Below are 20019 nucleotides of genomic sequence, written 5' to 3' on the forward strand. Positions count from 1 at the left end.
TACACCTACAGTGAACTCATCTCTGACAAAGGTGCCAAGAACATACACTGGGAAAAAGACAGTCTCTTCAATAAATTGTTCTGGGAAAACTGGATATCCATATGCAAAAGAATGAAACTAGACCCCTATGTCTTGCTGTATACAAAAATTAAATCAAAAAGGATTAAAGACTTAAACCTACAACCTCAAACTATGAAACTACTACAAGAAAACATGGGGAAAATCTCCAGGATATTGGTCTGGGCAAAGACTTTTTGAACAATACCCCACAAGCACAGGTAACCAAAGCAAACATGGACATGCAGGATTACATCAAGTTAAAAAGCTTCTGCACAGAAAAGGATACAGTCAAGAAAGTGAAGAGACAACCCACAGAATGGGAGAAAATATTTGCAAACTATTCCTATGACAAGGAATTAATAAGCAGATTATAAAAGGAACTCAAACAACTCTATAGGAAAAAAATCTAATAATCTGATGAAAAATAGGCAAAAGATTTGAATAGACATTTCTCAAAAGAAGACATACAAATGGCAAACAGGCATATGAAAAAGTACTCAACATCATTGATCATCAGAGAAATGCAAATCAAAACTACAATGAGATATCATCTCACCCAGTTAAAGTGGCTTATACCCAGAAGACAGGAAATAACAAATGCTGGTGAGGATGTAGAGAAAAGGGAACCCTTGTACAACATTGTTGAGAAGGTAAATTAGTACAATCACCATAAAGAACAGGTTCCTCAAAAAACTAAAAATTGAGCTACCATACGATCCAGCAATCCCATTGTTGGGTATGTACCCTAAAGAAAGGAAATGAGTATATTGAAGAGATATCTGCACTCCCGTGTTTGTTTCAGCACTGTTTACAATAGCTAAGATTTGGAAGCAACCTAAGTGTCTATCAACAGATGACTGGATAAAGAAACTGTGGTACATATACACAATGGAGTACTACTCAGTCATAAAAAGAATGAGATCCTATTATTTGCAACAAGATGGATAGAACTGGAGATTATTTTGTTAATGAAATAAGTCAGGCACAGAAAAACAAACGTTGCATGTTTTCACTTATTTGTAAATTCTAAAAATCAAATCAATTGAACTCATGGACACAGAGAGTAGAAGGATGGTTACCAGAGGCTGGGAAGTGTAGTAGGGGGTTCAGGGAAGGTAGGGATGGTTAATGGGTACCAAGAAAAATTAAAAAGAATGAATAAGGCCTAGTATTTGATAGCACAATATGGTGATTATAGGCAATAATAATTGTGTATTTAAAAATAACTAATTCAGTTATTTGTAACTCAAAGGATAAATGCTTGAGGGGATAGATACCCCCATTCTCCATGGTGTATCTACTTCACATTGCATGCCTGTATCAAAACATCTCATGTACCTCACACACACACTTCCTATATACCCACAAAAATTTTAAAAAATTAAAAACAAATTTTAAAATTACAAGAAAAACCCAGGAACCTGATATTCTAAAGTCAATGAAAATAGCTTTCAAAAATGGAGCCAAAATGAAGACTTCATCAGACATATATAACCTTGTAGAATTCATCACTAACAGACCTGCAATGCTAGAGTAAATTCAGTTGTGTACTACAAAATGGAGCTGATCAATTTGTGTTATATTTGACTTCCTCATCTGCTGTCCCAGAGCAGATATTGATAGTACCCTAAACAAACAGCAGAATTAGTTGAGTTTGCTAACTTGAACACAGAGCCACACAAGGTTATGAACTGGGATGGACTTAGGACATCTATTCTTATCCAAATTTATTAGGAGCTGTGCTGTCTCAGCTCAGGTATTCCCATCATTTTATGTATTTAAGAAACATTTATTAAGCACAAATATGTGCTAGACTTCAGAGCAAATTCTAGCCATTCCTTGGTATTTTGTGTCTATTTGTTGATATATACCAGAAATACTCATTTAGCTCATAATTCCAGTCATTCATTCACTCCTTTCATATATTATTTTTATAAACATTTGTCAAAAACCTACTAAATACCATGTCCTGTGCCTAGATTCTTAAGAGTACAGAGATGAATAAGACAAATCCTGCTTTCAAGGAGTGTATTTTTACTTTGATAGGCAAGCACACAAATATGATGACAGCATTAAAATATTTGACTATGGATAAAAAGAATGTCATGGGAGGTAGAGAAAATGATTCATTTTGCTTATGAGACTAGAGGAAGATTTCACAGAGAAGATGGTATTAATCTGGGTTATAAAGTGTTCCAGTCACTGCTGATATGTTCACAGATTATCCTGTTTCGCATGTTAAAACAACCACTGTCTTATATTCATATATTCTTTGGGTCAGGACTGCTCCATAACATCTAGAGTCTAAGCCAACAAGACTCAAAGGTTTAAAAGGGCTTGATGACTGAGGCAGGAGTAATCTAGAGTTGTATTCATTCACACATCTGGAAGTTGATAATGTCTGTCACATGGAATCTCAGCAGGGACTGCTGATTGGAGCACAAGCACTACACTTGATGAAACTATGTTGTCCAGTTTTCTTACAGCATGATAGTCTTAGGATAGTCATGCATTTTACAGGACAGCTCAGGGACCCAGAAATGAATATCTAGCAAACAAGATAGAAGCTGTATTGACTATCAAGACCTAACCTTGGAAATCACACATCATTATTTCCCCTGCATTCTGTGCGTTACTAACAAGTTACAATCCTACCCAGAACCAAGGGAAGGAAAATTAGACTCCACTTCTGGATGGGGAAGTGGTAAGATTCTGGAGGAGCATGTGGGATGAGTAATCCTCTTTCAAGAATCTCTAAAAATACATTTTTAAAAAATCATTATTAAGTACATGAAAGATTTACCCTCTGGAAACCAAGTAGAAATGTGTACAGCATGGCTTAGGAATAGTAAGTAAGGCTGTGTGGCTAGGGCATGGCAAGAATTGTCCCAGGATGACGCACAGCCACAAATTGGGGACAAATTTTGAAGGGCCTTTAATTCTTATAATGGAGAAATTAGACTTAAGCTTATAGCTAGTGATTTCAAGTGACTTGTTTTGTTTTTCAATCAATGATTGACATGAGTTAATTTGTGATTTAGAAAGATGACCTGGTGTTTGGATATATGGGGGTGCTTAAAAGACAAATGTAATAGTGCTGGCCTTGCGCGGTGGCTCATGCCTGTAATTCCAGCACTTTGGGAGGCCGAGCAGGCGGATCACGAGATCAAGAGATTTAGACCATCCTGGCCAACATGGTGAAACCCCGTCTCTACTAAAAATACAAAAATAGCTGGGCGTGGTGGCGCGCTCTTGTAGTCCCAACTACTCGGAAGGCTGAGGCAGAAGAATCACTTGAATCTGGGAGGCGGAGGTTGCAGTGAGCCAAGATCGCGCCACTGCACTGTAGCCTGGCGACAGAACGAGACTCTGTCTCAAAAAAAAAAAAAAAAAAATAGAGCCACTAGAGAATATGAAGGGCCTTACTAAGTAGTGACAATGTAAATGGGAAGAACAAATAGATATGAGACATATTTTGGAGGTAGGATTATGACTGATTGGCCAAGGCCAGTGAGGAAAAAGGAGGCATTAAGGATGACTCCAAAACAAGTAAGAATGTCTCAGGGGCCCCAAAGCTTGGCTACTTTGCCTGAAATAGATTCTTCTGGTCCTGGGATGCTCCATGGATCATGGCTTAGCACAGATTTCACGGCCAGACAATCCTAACCAGGCCTGTTGAGCTGGTCATGAGAGATAGTAGTTCCTTACTGCTTTTCTCGTATATTCTGTTGATGATTCTTAAGGCATCACAGAGTAGAGGTCAATGATAAAGACGATGGTAGTACCTACTAGGTCTCCAAAGCAGACATGACACCAAAATAGGGTATTCACTTTGAAGTTCCTACTTAAATTTATGTATACTCACTCTAATTTTTTTTGAGTAGAAAAGAGTAAATTCATGTAGTTTAATTTTTCTTTCCATCAAGAAAACTGTGGTCAGAATACTGTTTTCTTTCTGTAATGACTGTTTCTTCTTTGTCCTGTTAGATTTTTAAAGAGATTCAAACTTCCTCCTACCAACTCCTGAGACATTATCAATTAACCACACACAGCCCATTGAACACAGCATAGCTGTAATTAAACTAAATTACTATGCAGTAGCTTTCATTACACAATGAAACAGTTTTTGTTAGGACCGTAGAGAGAGTTTAATTACATGTCTAGACACCCCCTGAATTCAGAGCAGCAGTCTTTGTCTCTTTTAAAAGGGAATTTGAGATTTTGGTTATTGCATTTTTTTAAAGACTAAATGGTAAGATAAGATTGGAGCTTTTATATTTTTTAATTCCTCATTCTACTTTAATGCTACTTGCTTTAGGAATCATTTATACATTGGTGAATGTACATTTTTCCAAGGAAAAACTACAAATTTTCACTCTTTGTCATGTTTGACATACCTTTTACTTGCATCCCAAAACTCTTTTCTTTCTCTAGTACATTCCAAATATCTACTTTTATTTTTTAATATTATTTAATATATAAAGTATATACTGTCATCTAAAGCACAGCCATCTTTCATAATGATATTTTCAGCTTCCTCATCCTAGTGAAAGAGCTCATCTCTTTGCCTGAGGATGGAGTAATTTCTTCATTCATCCTCAGTCCTGCCCAATCAGCTTCTCTGGACAATGCAAACAGTTCAGCCTGTCTGTAGGGCCAAGGTCAAGATCCCCAGGTTCTGCTTGGCCAGAGTGTGCAGACTCAGGAGCTTCCCTTTTTACTTTTGTGCTCCAATCTAATCTCTTCTTTCCCATTACAAAAATTTGCTTGCTGCTTCTTTCTCCTTAATTGTAGATCATTTTTGAACCTTTTCCCAAGCTTTGAAGTTTTTCCTGAATACCACCTTTATTTCATTAGCCAAACCTTTCCATAGCCTCCATTCCTAAATTCTCACCTTTTCTGAAACATGGGCACATACAGTGGAAATTAGAGAATGTCATAATCATGTTTATCCTCTTAATCTCAACATCTTCTCAGTTGCCTCACAACATATACTTGTTCTAACCTTATATACAAATAAATATTATATGCTGATTTGTAGATTGCACATAAATTGTTCCAGTTTTCTTTATATACTTTTATCCTGTCAGCATGAAATTTGTCTGTTTATATCTAGACACCTAGCTTTTTCTATTCATTTTTTTGCATAATATCTAATTAAAAATAATAACCATTCACTTAATAAGGATTGCTACTGAAAACAAAGATAAGTGTTTCATTAAAATCTTAATTGAGTAAGGATTTCAGGTTTTGAATTGAATCTAAGAAAAGTAATGTAGGCAAAATGACATTTTCCACCAGTGTCATATAGTTTATCTTAGAAATACGTACTTAATATAGTTCTATGGCATGCATATGTATAGACAGGAAAATAAATTTCTAATCCAATGAAAATATCCGTGTTTCTCCACTCTGACTTAGTATGTAGAGGAGACTCATGCCACTGTCAGTGTGTTCTTTGTGACCTCTTCTCTTGTCTACTACTCTAACCTGACACCCCTGGATTCCCTACCCAGAGGCTTTCATCATTATCTTTCTACCAGCATCCTGTTCTTTTCCCCTATGACATTGCCATCCCAGCAAGTATTTTCCAGCAAAGTGATGCTTCATTCTGAGACTTCTGGGCCATACCCAAATCCTAAAGCAACAAAGCACACACATAAACCTCAACTGCAGGGCCAGCAGCAACCTTGGCCATCTTCATTCTCACTACTGGAGTCTAACAGGATGCCTTCATTTATTAACAGATGCCTTTGAACTTACCCACTTCTCCCTAGTGTATTATTATAGCTAGGTGCATCACTACTTCTTTAGCCACTTGATTTTTAAGTCAGCACATCAGTTTCGCTTTAATACACTGACGAGTACAATTTATGAAAAGTTTCAGACACAAAGGGTACTGAAGAGAAAACTAACAGGTGAATTTTCAACAGTCTTTCCCCAAACTCCCCTGAGGCAACGCTGTATTGAATATTCAGATCAACTTCAAAGCATGTGAAGAAATTAATTCAGCTATAACTACCAACATAATGCTACTATAGAACAAAAACGAATTAGGTAATGGTTTAAAATGTCATTTGGAAGATGAAACTCTTTCTTCTGATCTCGCAGTTAAAATATTCTTACCGGTTTTTGGCCTTTCTCAAAGTGACAAGGTAAATCTCATTTATCTCACTAATACTCAATAAGCACCACTGAGGTGACTAAGTATTATTATCTACCAAGAATAGTATATGTTTAATAAGTGCAAAGATGCTAAGAGCCGTGCTTCTGCTAAAGATGATGAAGTGGCATTGCTGTGGACATAGATTGCCACGATGTAAGCACAACATTTTCTATTTTAATATTTTAACTTCTATTACAAATGAATAACAACAAATGAATAAAAGGTCTAGATTACTATCACCTTTTGACTATAAGTTTGTGATTTAAAAAGTAGAACAATATGTGCATCTATAGGAAAATTGAGTTATTTATTAATCATTCAAAAGCGTTTACTGAATGCATAGTTAGTGTTAGGCTCTGTGAAGGAAATGTAGTATCTGGGGATTCTTTGTCTTTATGGAGTTCTCAGTCCAGTGGAGGAGACATCCTGAATGGAAAGCCTGCAAAGAAACATACATGCTGTAAAGAAAAATAGGCAGCATCAATGAGAGGATATAAGAGCTGACACATATGTTACTTTGGAAGGGTAGGTACAGTTTCCCTGAGGAAGTGACATTATAGCTAAGTCCTGAGGATGAGGAGAGCTGGCCAGATGAAGAAGTGTGAAAGGGCTCAGGCAGGGAACAGCCAGAGGTGAGAAAGAGATGAAGGATTTTGAAAAACTGAGAGAAAATCTGTATCAGAGAACAGAACAAGAGAGGGGAGAGTGACAGAATATGAGGCTGGAGAGGAGCATAGGAACCAGATCACCAAGACCTTGAAGGCCAGGATGAAGTCGTGGAAAACCATTGAAGACTTTCACAAGGAGAAGAAATGGCCTGATTCCCTGTGCTTTATGTAAAGAGTAGTGTGAAAAGTGGCATGCTGAAAATCAAAGCAAGTATTAAAGGGGCTGCTATGGCCATCCAGCTGGAGTAATGCTCATGAAAGAGACAGGGCCATTCTGGAGACATTTTGGAATTAAAGTTGAAAGAACTTAATTGTGAATTGGATGTAGATGGTGAGGGAGAGAAAGTCAAATTTTGACTTGAACACTTAAGTTGATGGAGAGATTACGTTTTCAGGTGGAAGAAACTGGAAGAGGGCAGGGAGGTCGAGAGTGCTGCTATGGACATGATAAAGTTAACGTGCCCACAAGATATCCAACTGGAAATGAGACAAGGCAGTTGGATAAATGATCTTGGAGCTTAAGAAACAACATTGAATTGGAAATCCTTTTAAGATACTGTCATGGAATGACCTTTAATTCTCAAACTGCTAGCAATGTAATTACGTAGTATGTTTAGTTAATGTGAGAATAGATATAGTTGCCAGCTAAATGTACCCTGTATCTATCATATTCAAATCACATCATTTGTAGCAAACGTGTGGTATTCAGGATTAACAAATATATGAAATGCCTGCCACTTAGAGAAAATTTATTGTAAAAAATTATCCAAGTAATCCATAAGTGTTATAGTTAAATTTTATATAAAAAATTTAAGATTAATCATAATTTTTTACATTCATGTATACTCCTTTATGCTATAAAAAGTAGCAGAAGGAAAGAGTAGACAAATGTGCTCAAAGAGTTTACAGCAAAAAAGAAGACTAGGAGAACAAACACTGTAAATGTTCAATTTAGGAAGTGGAGTCAGAAAAATAATCATTTATTTATTCATACACTTAACAAATGTTTATTGGGCATCTACTGAGTGCCCAGCTCCCTTTTAAACTTTAAAGCAAAATTACAGACTGCAGTATTTTGTTTGGCCTGTGCAGGATTTAACATTTTTCAACTTAGTTGCCAACATTTAAAATTTGGAATATTTCACATCAAAAGAATCTTAATTTCTGCCTCGCCTTGAAAAATCAGAAGAGCTAACAACCTGGGGTCTGCATCCCACCTGACCACAGTTGGCTGAACCGGAGTAGCCTTTGCCTCTTAAAGGGTCATGCTCTCTCCACAAACAGGCACAGTCCCTACAACTTTCCAATGTCTCCCTTTTATTTTACTCCATGCCTACCTCCTTCATTCTTTTAGGGTATCTTCCTCGCCCCTCGAGAGTTTGTGATCCCTACTCAAGAGCTACACAATCAAACACAACATTGCTGCTGCCCTGCATGCTGGAAACTTTGGAAAGATGCTGAAGGTTATAAGCAGGGGAGTGCCATATCTAGATCTGTCTACTCTTGTGGCAGTGCGAAGCACGGACTGGAGGAGGTTAATGCTGGAAATTGGGAAGCTGACAGCTAAGCTGGTTATTAGAGTAATTAAGAGGGAAAACATGCTAGTGGCCTGGCTGGAGGCAAGGGCAGTAAGCAGGGAAAGGAGGTGGGGATACACAAGCCACTAAGGAGGGAGAGCCTACACATCAACACAGATTGGGTGTGTCAAATAAAGGAGATGAAGGAATAGGATGAATTCAGGTTTCTGGCTTGGTCAGTTGGATGGTATCATTTGTAGGGATTGGGAATATAGGTACAGAAGAAGCAGACTTAGGGTAAACTATGAGTTTAGTTTTAGAAATGTTGAGACTGGAGCACCAATGAAACATTCCAATGGAATGTAAAGTAGAAAGTTGAATGGAGTCCGGAGCTACAGGGAAGTATAGGCAGGCAATAGAGATTTGGGACACAGTGGAATAAGGGGTAACTCAATTTGTGGTTTGGATGAGCTCACCCTGGAAACACAGAAAAAGCAGAGGGTCCTAAGCAAGTGGAAGACCTGGAGCCAGGGAAGGAGGCTGAAAGAACAGAGGAGTCAGGAAAGCCAGGCTGCTGATGCCAGGAACACTGGCCTATGAGAGTCTGAAGGAGAGACTAGCCAATGTAGTCAGATGTCTTTGGGTTGAGAAAAATGAGTCAGAACATGGGTATTGGGTTTGATAGGACAAAAATAAGATTATAGTGTGTTAAAGAAACAAAAATGAAGGGAGACTACATTTTCAGGAAATTGCCTGACTAGAATAGGAAATAATTGAGTATAGCCAGAGAAAGCTGGGAATATGTGGGTTTGAGAGAATATGGAGGTAGTGGTTGCTTTCTTTTTCTTATTTCTTTTTGAGGACCATAGCTCCTAGTCTAGAGCATACTAATGTGATGCAAGGGAACAAAGAGGAAATGGAGAGGAAGAGGTAAAGAGAAGGCAGGAGACATGGACCTTGACTCAGGAGTCAGGAGGGCATGGGATGAGATCCAAGCAGCACTAAGGGATGGCTCTGGAAGAACTACAGAAAATCCCAGGAGAACTGAGCATAAACAAAGTAACAGAACTGGAAGTGCAACTGTTTATCAAGGACAAATATTATTTATTTTAGAAATTTTTTGTTACATAGTTGACAAAACTATAGTAAGAATGTTTCAAATCCTAATCACCACAAACTGTTTCTTTTCTAACACCTAAACTTTCTTATTGTAAACTATAAACACATACAGAGAAAATTCAGTACACATTTCACTGAGACCTTTTTCAAGAGGGAAGAAAGACATAAATATGACATATTCTATTTATAAGTTATATTGCATCATCTTGGGTAGAAGATTTATGGCAAATTAAATGAAAAATGCATACAAAATTTCTATTAAATTAGAAAAAGGAATCAAAAGCCAGGTAGAGGAAGGAAGAGGTAAACACATCCAAACTCGGCTATTTACTGTAATTGAAACCTCCTTTTCACTGAGATTTTTGGCAGCAAAACAGAAGGAAAAAATATGAATTATAAAGCAAGTATTTTCTGATCAAAGTATCCTTTGAAACTTTAGAAAAGAGCAAGTTTTCCAAGTCTCAAAGGATTGCTAAATGTGATGTATTTTACAAAGGATGTGAAATAGCAAGGATTTAGTCCGAATAGCTACCATTTACACATAGAATATCTACTACATGCTCATAACATACTAAGTACTTACACACCTCATTTCTAATTCCCACTACAATCTGCAAAGTGGGCATTGCAGATGAGAAAACCGAGGCTTAAAGGACAGATAAATTGCTTAAGGTCACATAGCTAACAAATGATATACTTTGGGCATATTACCCCAAAGCACCACTCATGAAGTCTTTCTTTAATAATTGTTTCAGAAACAATGCAAAAAAAAATCTCAATATACGTATTTCTGTCAACCCATGATCAAGACTGAGGGCAAGATATTTAAACAGAACTTAGCAGAGATATGCCTTTGGCAGCAAATATTGCATTTATTTTATAATATATATTAAAAATATGTTAGTCTCTCTCAACTACTCTGCAGATAAAATTATATTTTTGTCTTATGCTTTTTAAAAATATAACACACTTAAAATATGAGCCAATAAATTAATTGTGCATCCCTGACTCCTACTATTTCTTTTCCTCCTCTTCCTTATTTTTATTCCTTAAAGTTTTCATTAACTTGTATACCCCTGGTTATTTGCTTTTGTAATTTCTTTATTAAAGGTTAGCATTTGTCAAGATAACCTTTAGAAGTAGGGTGCTACAATTGTCAGATTTGTTGTTTCTGTCTCCATTAAATTGTTAGACTGACATAGCAGATTTTAAAAATCTTCTCCCCTGTTCTTCTCCCCAGTTTATGGTTTGTTTTTTTCTGTTTTCTTGCATGTCTTTGCTTTACTTTAATTATGATTACATTGAACACATGGTTTATTCTAGAATACCCAGTTACCATGTTTTTATTCTTTCTAGTGCATTTATCTATTTATGTTAATCCCCATGATTTACATAATCTGTAGCTAAAATCAACAATATCTTGGTAAGATATGTTTCTCCATGATTAGGTATTTCTTTATCAGCTCTATAGATAGCATTAATATGATATCATAAAATATCTTTGCACATTTTCCCATGACCACACAATCTTTAGCAGCATGTTTTATTCTTTATTTTCTTTTCCTCTTCTCTATGTACAGTGATTGTGAAGTAATGAGATTAGTGTTGATGATATTAGAAGTGTGTATTTCATTTAAAAATCAGTTTTAAAATAAAGGGAAGCCTGCCTATTATTCGGCTCTTTAAATTGATCTTTTTATGTCTTCAGATGCTCCAAGATAGCAGTTTTCAAAGTCTAGTCTAGGCTAGGCATCCCTGGAGGATCCTGATATCCTGTTAGGGGGTTCTGTGATGTCAAAATCATTTTATCATAATATGAAGGCATCTCAGTCAGGTGCTGTGGCTCATGCCTATAATCCCAGCACTTTGGGAGGCCGAGGCAGGTGGATCACCCGAGATCAGGGGTTAGAGACCAAGCTGGCCAACATGGTGAAACCCTGTCTCTACTAAAAATACAAAGAAAATTAGCTGGGCATGGTGGCGCGTGCCTGTTGTCCCAGGCACTCGGAAGGCTGAGGCAGAAGAATCGCTTGAACCAGGGAGGTGGAGATTGCAGTAAGCCAAGATCGCACCACTGCACTCCAGCCTGGGCGACAGACTGCATCTCAAAAACAACAACAAAAACAAAACAAAACATATATATATATATATATGTGTATATATATATATATACACACACACACACACACACACACACACACACACACAGTGGAATTTTCCAGAGGCTACATGGTATGTGATTTTATACCAGACAATGCAGAAGCAAATATGAAAGTCTAGCTGTTTTCTGTTAAGCCAGAAATTAATGAAATTTACAAAACTGAAAGACTAGCACTCTACTAATTTTTTGTTTTAGAAAATACAGTTATTTTTATTTTAGAATGTAGTATATTTTAACAAATTTTAAAATATATAAATATTATATATCTTATTAACATAATATTAATATATTTAATATTTTCAGTTATATTTTTAAATATTTTAATAAGCAATGTCATGAGCTTATTGCTTTTTCAAAATTAATAGGCATTTTAATTTATTAATTTAATTTTCATTTTAACTAGTAATACAGTAAGTCTTGCTTGATGTAACTCACATAAACAAAAACTCTTTGGGGTTTCCAACATTTTTTTTGAATATAAAGGGTTACTGAGACCAAAAAGTTTGAGAACATGTGCTCTAAAAGAGTGTTGATCTTTCTAATGTTTGTATCTTTTTGGGAAAAGAAAAATCATACTTCACATTTTCCTTCTACCTGTCTTTCTGACTTGAGATAATGTAAAGGTTAGAAATTCTATTGGTCAAAGTTTATCAGGGGATGTAAACAAAAATGAAATAGTGACTCCTGACATTTTATCAGTCAGATATATTTAAATGCCTCCCCCTACTATATATATATGTGTATATATATATATATATATATACACACACACACACACATATATATATACACCCTATATATATATACTATATATACACACACTATATATATATACTATATATACTATATATATATGAATATATCATGACTTTTGATAATCTTTCTACACCAACTAATGTTTAGCAAATTATCTCTGCATGTCTTTTTAAAAGCCAAGATCATGACCTTTAACATTTAATTGCTTTGTTTTGTTTTAAAGCTTGTTCCTTTGGTAGTGTATAGCTCCTCGTTCTAGTATTTTTCTCTAAACTTTCCTTCCTTTATCTGGTGTAGTTCTCTTTTATGGAGTGCCAAATGATGTTTTCTTTTTTGTTGTTTTTGCTGCTGTTGTTTAACTTGCACTTAGAACGCAACCACCTTTTTGTTTCAAGAAAGCCAGAACAACATTTAGTGAGGATCTTCATATAATTAGTTCTTTGCTAAACAAAACTTACCAGGTCATTTCATTTGTCATTGTTACTGTGTTCCTATGTTTAGCGTCATTTTCTTCTCAACACAACGGAGTTTCTAAATTGGGTAAGATTAGGGGGAAAAATCAGTATGTTCCGTTAGTCCCAAACTATGCAATTCTTAGATATGTTCCAAAGGTACTATATGAGATATTCTATCTATCTTCCCCTTCAAACTCAGCTTATATCAAGATACAGTATCTTCCTTCTTGGGGATACCGCATGTTTTCCCTGGGTATCATTCATGGTCGAGCATGCTCCTCTGTCATTCTCTCATTTCTCTTCCTACCTTCATTACCTTCCTTTCCAGTATCCTCCCCTCTTTTCCTTCGTTGTTATTTTTCTTTTGTTCCCTCACCTTAATCAATCAAGTAACAAATGTTCATTGAGCATCTCCTTGGGAATTATGTAATAGGCAAGACGTATGTGCTCTACAGCCAAATGCCTGAGTCTGAATCCCAACTCTAGTGTGTAGTTGTGATACTGTACAGATTTCGTAGCCTCTTTGTGCCTCAGTTTCTTCATTTGGAAAACAAATATTAGACGACTTACTGGTTAGAGCTGTTGTGAAGATTAAATGAGTCAACAGGTATAAGGTATTTAAAATAGAGCTTAAAATACAGTAAGTGTTTAAAACATGTAAGAGCCTCAGGTGCCACTGTCACAACCCTCACACTCTGCTTTCTGTGATGCTAAGGTGGTATCCCCTGGCAGGAAACACTCCCGTGAAGAGTTTCTTCATGGAGACTCATGTCTAATTCCTTCCTGCAGAATCCACACTGGGCCCATGAGAAATGTACATCCAGCTACTATTTGAGAGTAGCTGAATCTCCCTGAGGCCCTCTCTGCATTCTCTTGCTGCAACTATCCACTCTTCTTTCCATTTTCATGCATGAGCCAGTTATCTGTTTCCCCAAATCACGAAGCGATCTTGAAACAGTACCTCCCCAACCCCCCTTACTTGGCTTAAGTATAAAAGACTCCTTGCCTTCCCACATGAGGTAGGAAAGGAGAGAGAGTACAGCACACTGGAAACTTTTTCTCTTAAACCAACAGAAACATGGGCAGATGTTATGAACAGGAAGTTCATGGAAGAGGAAAACTGATTGACCGAGAAGCTCAACTGTGCTAGTGAACAGAGAAAGGCAAATTAAACCAAACTTAAGACACAATCTTTGCACTCCAGCTCAGCAAAAGTTAAAACTACAGATTTAGCAAATATATTAACATATATGCATACATTGTTTGTGTGAGTGAAAATTGATGGAGGCTTTTAGGAAAGTGATTTTGAAGTGTGTATTAAAATAAAAATGCTGTATGCCTTGACTCCACAACTGCACCTGCTCCCAGGTATCTGTCCTAGAAAAATACCAGCAGAAACACTCAAATATTCAAGTGCTGGAATGTTTATATTGTATTACTTGTAACTTTTTAAAAATTGAAAACAACTTGAATGTCCATTAAAAATGAATAAGTAAATTAATTATAATACAAGATGCAAGAATTCAATAGAATACACTGAACTGATACGAAGGTAAGCCTTCAAAGATATTTTGTTAAGCAGAAAAAAAGCCACCTAAAAATTGTATTAATGATATATTTAAGTAGGAAAATGGAGGAAACCAGGGATATTACCTTGTGTATATACATATATAGTCTTTTTTTTGGTTTGGTTTTTTGTTTTTGTTTTTGTTTTCTTTTGAGACAGGGTCTTGCTCTATCACCCAGGCTGGAGTGCAGTGGCATGATCATGGCTCACTGAAGTCTTGACCTCCTGGGCTCAAGTGATCCTCCCACCTCAGCCTCCAGAGTAGCTAGAACTACAAGGCATGCACCACCATCCCTGGCTTTTTAAAATTTTTCATAGAGATGGGCTCTTGTTATGTTGCCCAGACTGGTCTCGAACTCCTGGACTCAAACGATCCTTCCACCTCAGCCCACCGAATTGCTGGTATTACGGGCATGAGCCAGTGTAATACACAGATGTCCTGAATATTTGATATATGTAAAGAAATCTGTTCATATAAACAAGTGCCTCAGAACCTAGATTCACTAATGCCTAGAATGCTTTTTCTATGCATTAGTGAATCTAGCCCAGTGTATATAGACTCGTTTGTAAATGCATAGAAAAAATGTTCAAACAAAATTTTTGGGAAAAAACGTTTCAAACTGATGAGGGATTACTTTTGAAGAGGGGACTGGAACTGGATCTGGGGGAAGGGAAATCAGGTAGGACTTCAGCATTTACAGTGAGAATATGTTGCATGTATGCTTATACGTGATTTTACAAAATAATTTAAAGTACAATAAAATGAGCAGAGTTGCTAGATGTGATCTTTAAGATTCATCTCAAATACAGCTTTCAACATCTATATTGACAGTTAGATTTACTAATTCTCAGAAGAGCCTATGAGTGCATCCATCATTATCAAACAGTATTTGTCTTGTTAAGGATAGTTCTCTATAATAACTCACATCTATATGTCTAAAATACTCACATCTATATGTCTGCTCAGACAATAATTATGAAGTCTTTGCTATACAGGTTTATAAGATCACACATCCAATTATGCTTTTTAGATAATAAGCCAGACAAATTTCAGTACACAGCACCTTGACATCATTATAGTAATTAGCTAATTCCAGTTGATATAGTAATATGCATAAAGAGAATTGTAACTAATATTAGCTGAGGAGTAAATATTTCATTCTGGGAATAGATTCTATACAATTTAAATTGCATCACATTTAGGTAACTATTTATAAAGTATTATTTAATGTATACAGTTTAAAACAGATTTTCCTTTATGGTACTTATTGTTAAGTCATAATATGTGTGTTCTTGAATCACATAACTTATAGTTCTTAAAAGATTAAGTATAGACATTCGAACCATAAGTAGCATTACACAAATGTTATTTCATTATTTTCCCTCTTTAGTATCTACATGAAAATGGGATTGTCCATCGTGATCTCAAACCAGAGAATCTTCTTTATGCAACTCCAGCCCCAGATGCACCACTCAAAATTGGTGAGAACATTTCTTCTTGTTTTGTGACTCCTTTTTTCAGAGCAGAAAAAATTTTACTGTGTGGAATTTTTAAATATTGCTCCATCCAGTTTTACATCCATTCAGTTTTCCTGAATAATTGACATCTGTAAAGGAATAATATGTTGTTTTGGAAGTTTGTGCTCTTTCCTGGAATGTTTATTTGGAAAATATGGCTTAGAAGTTAGTATTCTGTTGCTGGGCACACAAAGGAATCACAGCTTAGAAATGGCAAGGACCACAGGAGATGACCTTGTATTTTGTAAATAAGTTTATAGTGAACAAAATGATAGAAAAAGTAACACATCTTTTGGAGATATTAACTTTTATTCCACAGATTGCTTGGAGCTTAATTTTAGGTAATAAAGAACTTTGACATAAAATATTTAGCACATATTAGTGAGTCTAGGCTTTGAGTCGCTTGTTTATATGAACAGAGATAAATTAAGATCTGCCTTTCCCAAAATGCACTCCATAGAACACTGGTTTCTCAGCAGGGTAGATGAGGATGGAAACGATTCACAGAAATGCTATGGCTGATCAAATAAGTTAGGAAGTGCCAACTTTAAAAAAGTTAAACAAGATTTGTATTTCTATAGGACTTTCCAGAACCTTTAAACTGTTAACATGTAAATTGACATATTATATCATATTCTATGAGACTTTTTTTTTATTTTTACCAATAAGCATTTTGAAAAACTATAAAGATGAACTTTGGGAAATTCTGATCTACCCAAAGAAACCTTTAATTAGCACTTTAGAAAAAAATAAATGTTACTTTCCATGTATCTTCCAAAGCAAATCTTCATTTCAAAAAATATTATAAACTTTATTTTCGATGAATTCTCACTAGTGGAATCTTCATTAAATCCTCTGAAGGGCATTGCTCTTCTGGTGCCGTCCTTATCGTGCTAATCTGCCAAGTTTACTGCATTTACAGATGTTAACACCTTTAACAATTAAGTTGTTCATATCAGGGAAGAGCTCAGATAACATAATGTGCTTTATGAATGCAAGAACCTAAGGAAAAAGTCCTGAAAGTCCTGCTGGGCAGCCAGCTTGTTCTCATAATCACTCCTGTAAGGCAGGGGACAGCAGGCATTTTCCATTTCCTTTCACATCACTTTCAAAGATTTAATCCTTAAAGCAATTTCTTTAAATGGATGGATAGATACTAATTTAGGCAGGAGAGGTTTTCTTTCTGAAGGGCTTCCTGCTGCTTCCACTGATAAGGATCAGGCACCTGCCAGGAAATGTGGGTTTATCTTTGAAGTCTAAAATGGAATTCATTCTGCACCTGCCTCTCTTGAAGAATGCCCTTGAATGGTTTCCTGATGTTTCCTGAGTGCAAGAGATATAGCTCAGCAAATAGTTCATAATGGTAGCAACTTTCGATAATCTTTTACCTAGGTAATATTCTGAGAAATAAATCAAAAGGATTCTTACCAAAAAAATCTTATAGTCTTCTTATGAGAGTAAATTCTTATAAGTGAAATACATTGGAGACTGAATGTATTTTCAAGCTGAACAAACCTTTTGATATTTCTGTTAATTCTCGTGTCACTGATGAAAGTCTAATTTTTTTCTCCTCTCTGTCAATAAATTAAAGATTCTGGATTATATCATTAATTCTGTATTGTCCCTTAGAGTTACTGTTACATAAATTTCAGAAGTAACAACATTAGACAAACTATAACTATTGCAACTATTACTTTAAGAAAAAATAGCTTGGCTGGGCGCGGGGGCTCACGCCTGTAATCCCAGCACTTTGGGACTGAGGTGGGTGGATCACGAGGTCAGGAGATCAAGACCATCCTGGCTAACACGGTGAAACTCCGTCTCTACTAAAAATACAAAAAAATTAGCCGGGTGTGGTGGCACGTGCCTGTAATCCCAGCTACTTGGGAGGCTGAGTCAGAGAATTGCTTGAACCCGGGAGGCAGAGGTTACAGTGAGCCGAGATCACGCCACTGCACTCCAGCCTAGGCAACAGAGCAAGACTCCATCTAAACAAACAAACAAACAAAAACAAGAAAGAAAGAAAAAAATTGCTTATTTGCTGAAAGCGGGGAATTGTACAGAAGAACAAAGATTAAATATAGATTTATTTGTAAATGTATTTGGAAGTCATATTTTTCTCCAATTTAAAGAAACACATGGATTGTTTTCTTTAGCTTCCTCTTGGGTGACTTGTTCCCACCCACCTTCACCCCATCATCAAATACAAAAGAAAGCAAATAGATAAATAAGTTAGTTTTATTTTTGAATAACAAATATTTTGTCATAAAAGCTGAGAAGACGTGCTTCATTAAATTTTTTTCTTGTGTTGTTAGCTGATTTTGGACTCTCTAAAATTGTGGAACATCAAGTGCTCATGAAGACAGTATGTGGAACCCCAGGGTACTGCGGTATGCTCTTTAATAATTATATTTTACTTTTATTGTTATTTGAAATCTATTTTTGTTTAGCAATCTCATTTTTTAAAATTCCTAATATTTCTATTTATAAATGCTTAAAATTTGTTGCAAATCTCTATGAGTAAGGCATACATAAATAATACTCAGATCACTTCTTGTTTTCTATGAGAGGTTCAAGGATGTTGGTTTTAGGGCACTGCTGTTAGAATGCCTTTGAGCCAGTGGCTACTCTTAGACCCACTGGGCAGCAGAAAGACCATCACCACAGAAGAGGGCAAGGAAACACCATCGTTTATAGTTGGAATTAAATCCATGGGCCCTTTGTCACTTTTCTTTGCTTTTCCTTGGATGGAGAGTGTATGTTTAATTCAGATGGCATATAGGACAATGGTGAGAATGGGGTGGTCCCTAGTTCTTTCCATGGCCTGGCCTAGCCTCACTAAGACAAGGACTTCAGGTGAGATTTTCCTAGAAGAGTTCTCCAGTCCCTGCAGATGGACCACAACTACATTGAGCTCTTCACATCTTCCCGCCTCATCGCCCAGAGTGGGCTGAAGGCATTGCAATCAGAAAGAAAAAAGCTTTTGACCCATACTAGCATAAAACCTGCTCTTTTTTTCTTGATGGTCGAATTAATTTGGCAACAACCTGAAAGCCAATAAAGTTTGTAAAAATTATCAAGAATTCCTAAAATTGTTGTGATTAATGAATATGTCACAGATCAATTAAAATTCTAATCTAAATTATAAAGAAAAAAGACAAGATTTCAAGTTATCAATCACAAGATTAGTCATCCTTTTCTCTTAGATCAGAATATTTTTACACAGGCCAGGTGTGGTGGCTCATGCCTATAATCCCAGCACTTTGGAAGGCCAAGGTAGACGGGTCACTTGAGGTCAGGAGTTCAAGGCTAGCCTGGCTAACATGGTAAAACCCTATCTCTACTAAAAAAAATAAAATAAAATAGAAATTAGCCAGGTGTGATGGTGCACACTGTAATCCCCAGCTAGCTCCTCAGGAAGCTGAGACAGGAGAATCCTTAGAATCCAAGGGGCGGAGGTTGCAGTGAGCCAAGATCACACCACTGCACTACAGTCTGGGCGACAGAGACTCCATCTCTACAAACAAAAACAAAGAGAATATTTTTACACAAATGTCCTTTATTTCAATTCATCTCTTCATTGAACTGTTAATCACCTACTGTGTAGTCAAGCCAGTGTGTGGCACCAGGGAGATGCATTTCCTGCCCTTACAGCCATGCTGGGGGCTCACAGTCTATAGGAAAACAGACATGTGGCCAGATGTGGTGGCTCATGCCTGTAATCCCAGCACTTTCAGAGGCCGAGGTGGGTGGATCACCTGAGGTCAGGAGTTTGGGACCAGCCTGGCCAACATGGTGAAACCCCGTCTACTAAAAATGCAAAAAATAACCCGGCATGGTGGCAGGTGCCTATAATCCCAGCAACTCAGGAGGCTGAGGCAGTAGAATCCCTTGCACCTGGGAGGTAGAGGTTACAGTGAACCAAGGTTGCACCATTGCACTCCAGTCTGGGTGACAAGAGTGAAACTCCGTCTCAAAAATAAAAGGAAAAATCCAGAAATGCAAACCAAGAAATTATAGCGTCTTAAGAAA

General features: G+C 36.6%; 1 protein-coding gene across 4 annotated transcripts in view; it reads left to right on the plus strand.

Annotated features, from left to right (window-relative positions):
- CAMK4 (calcium/calmodulin dependent protein kinase IV) overlaps positions 1-20019 on the plus strand; it is a 264464-nt gene that overhangs the window by 200528 nt on the left and 43917 nt on the right. For all 4 annotated transcript variants that reach the window (XR_008548047.2, XR_010156970.1, XM_517873.9 and 1 more), the window contains 2 exons: positions 15861-15951; positions 18303-18377. Coding sequence is in view for 2 of the 4 variants with exons in the window: in XM_517873.9 (XP_517873.7) it covers positions 15861-15951; positions 18303-18377 (166 nt within the window). In the remaining 2 variants the exon portion in view is untranslated. The remainder of the gene's footprint in view (positions 1-15860; positions 15952-18302; positions 18378-20019) is intronic.

Source organism: Pan troglodytes, chromosome 4 (genome assembly GCF_028858775.2).
Source record: "Pan troglodytes isolate AG18354 chromosome 4, NHGRI_mPanTro3-v2.0_pri, whole genome shotgun sequence".
Taxonomy (NCBI): domain Eukaryota; kingdom Metazoa; phylum Chordata; class Mammalia; order Primates; family Hominidae; genus Pan; species Pan troglodytes.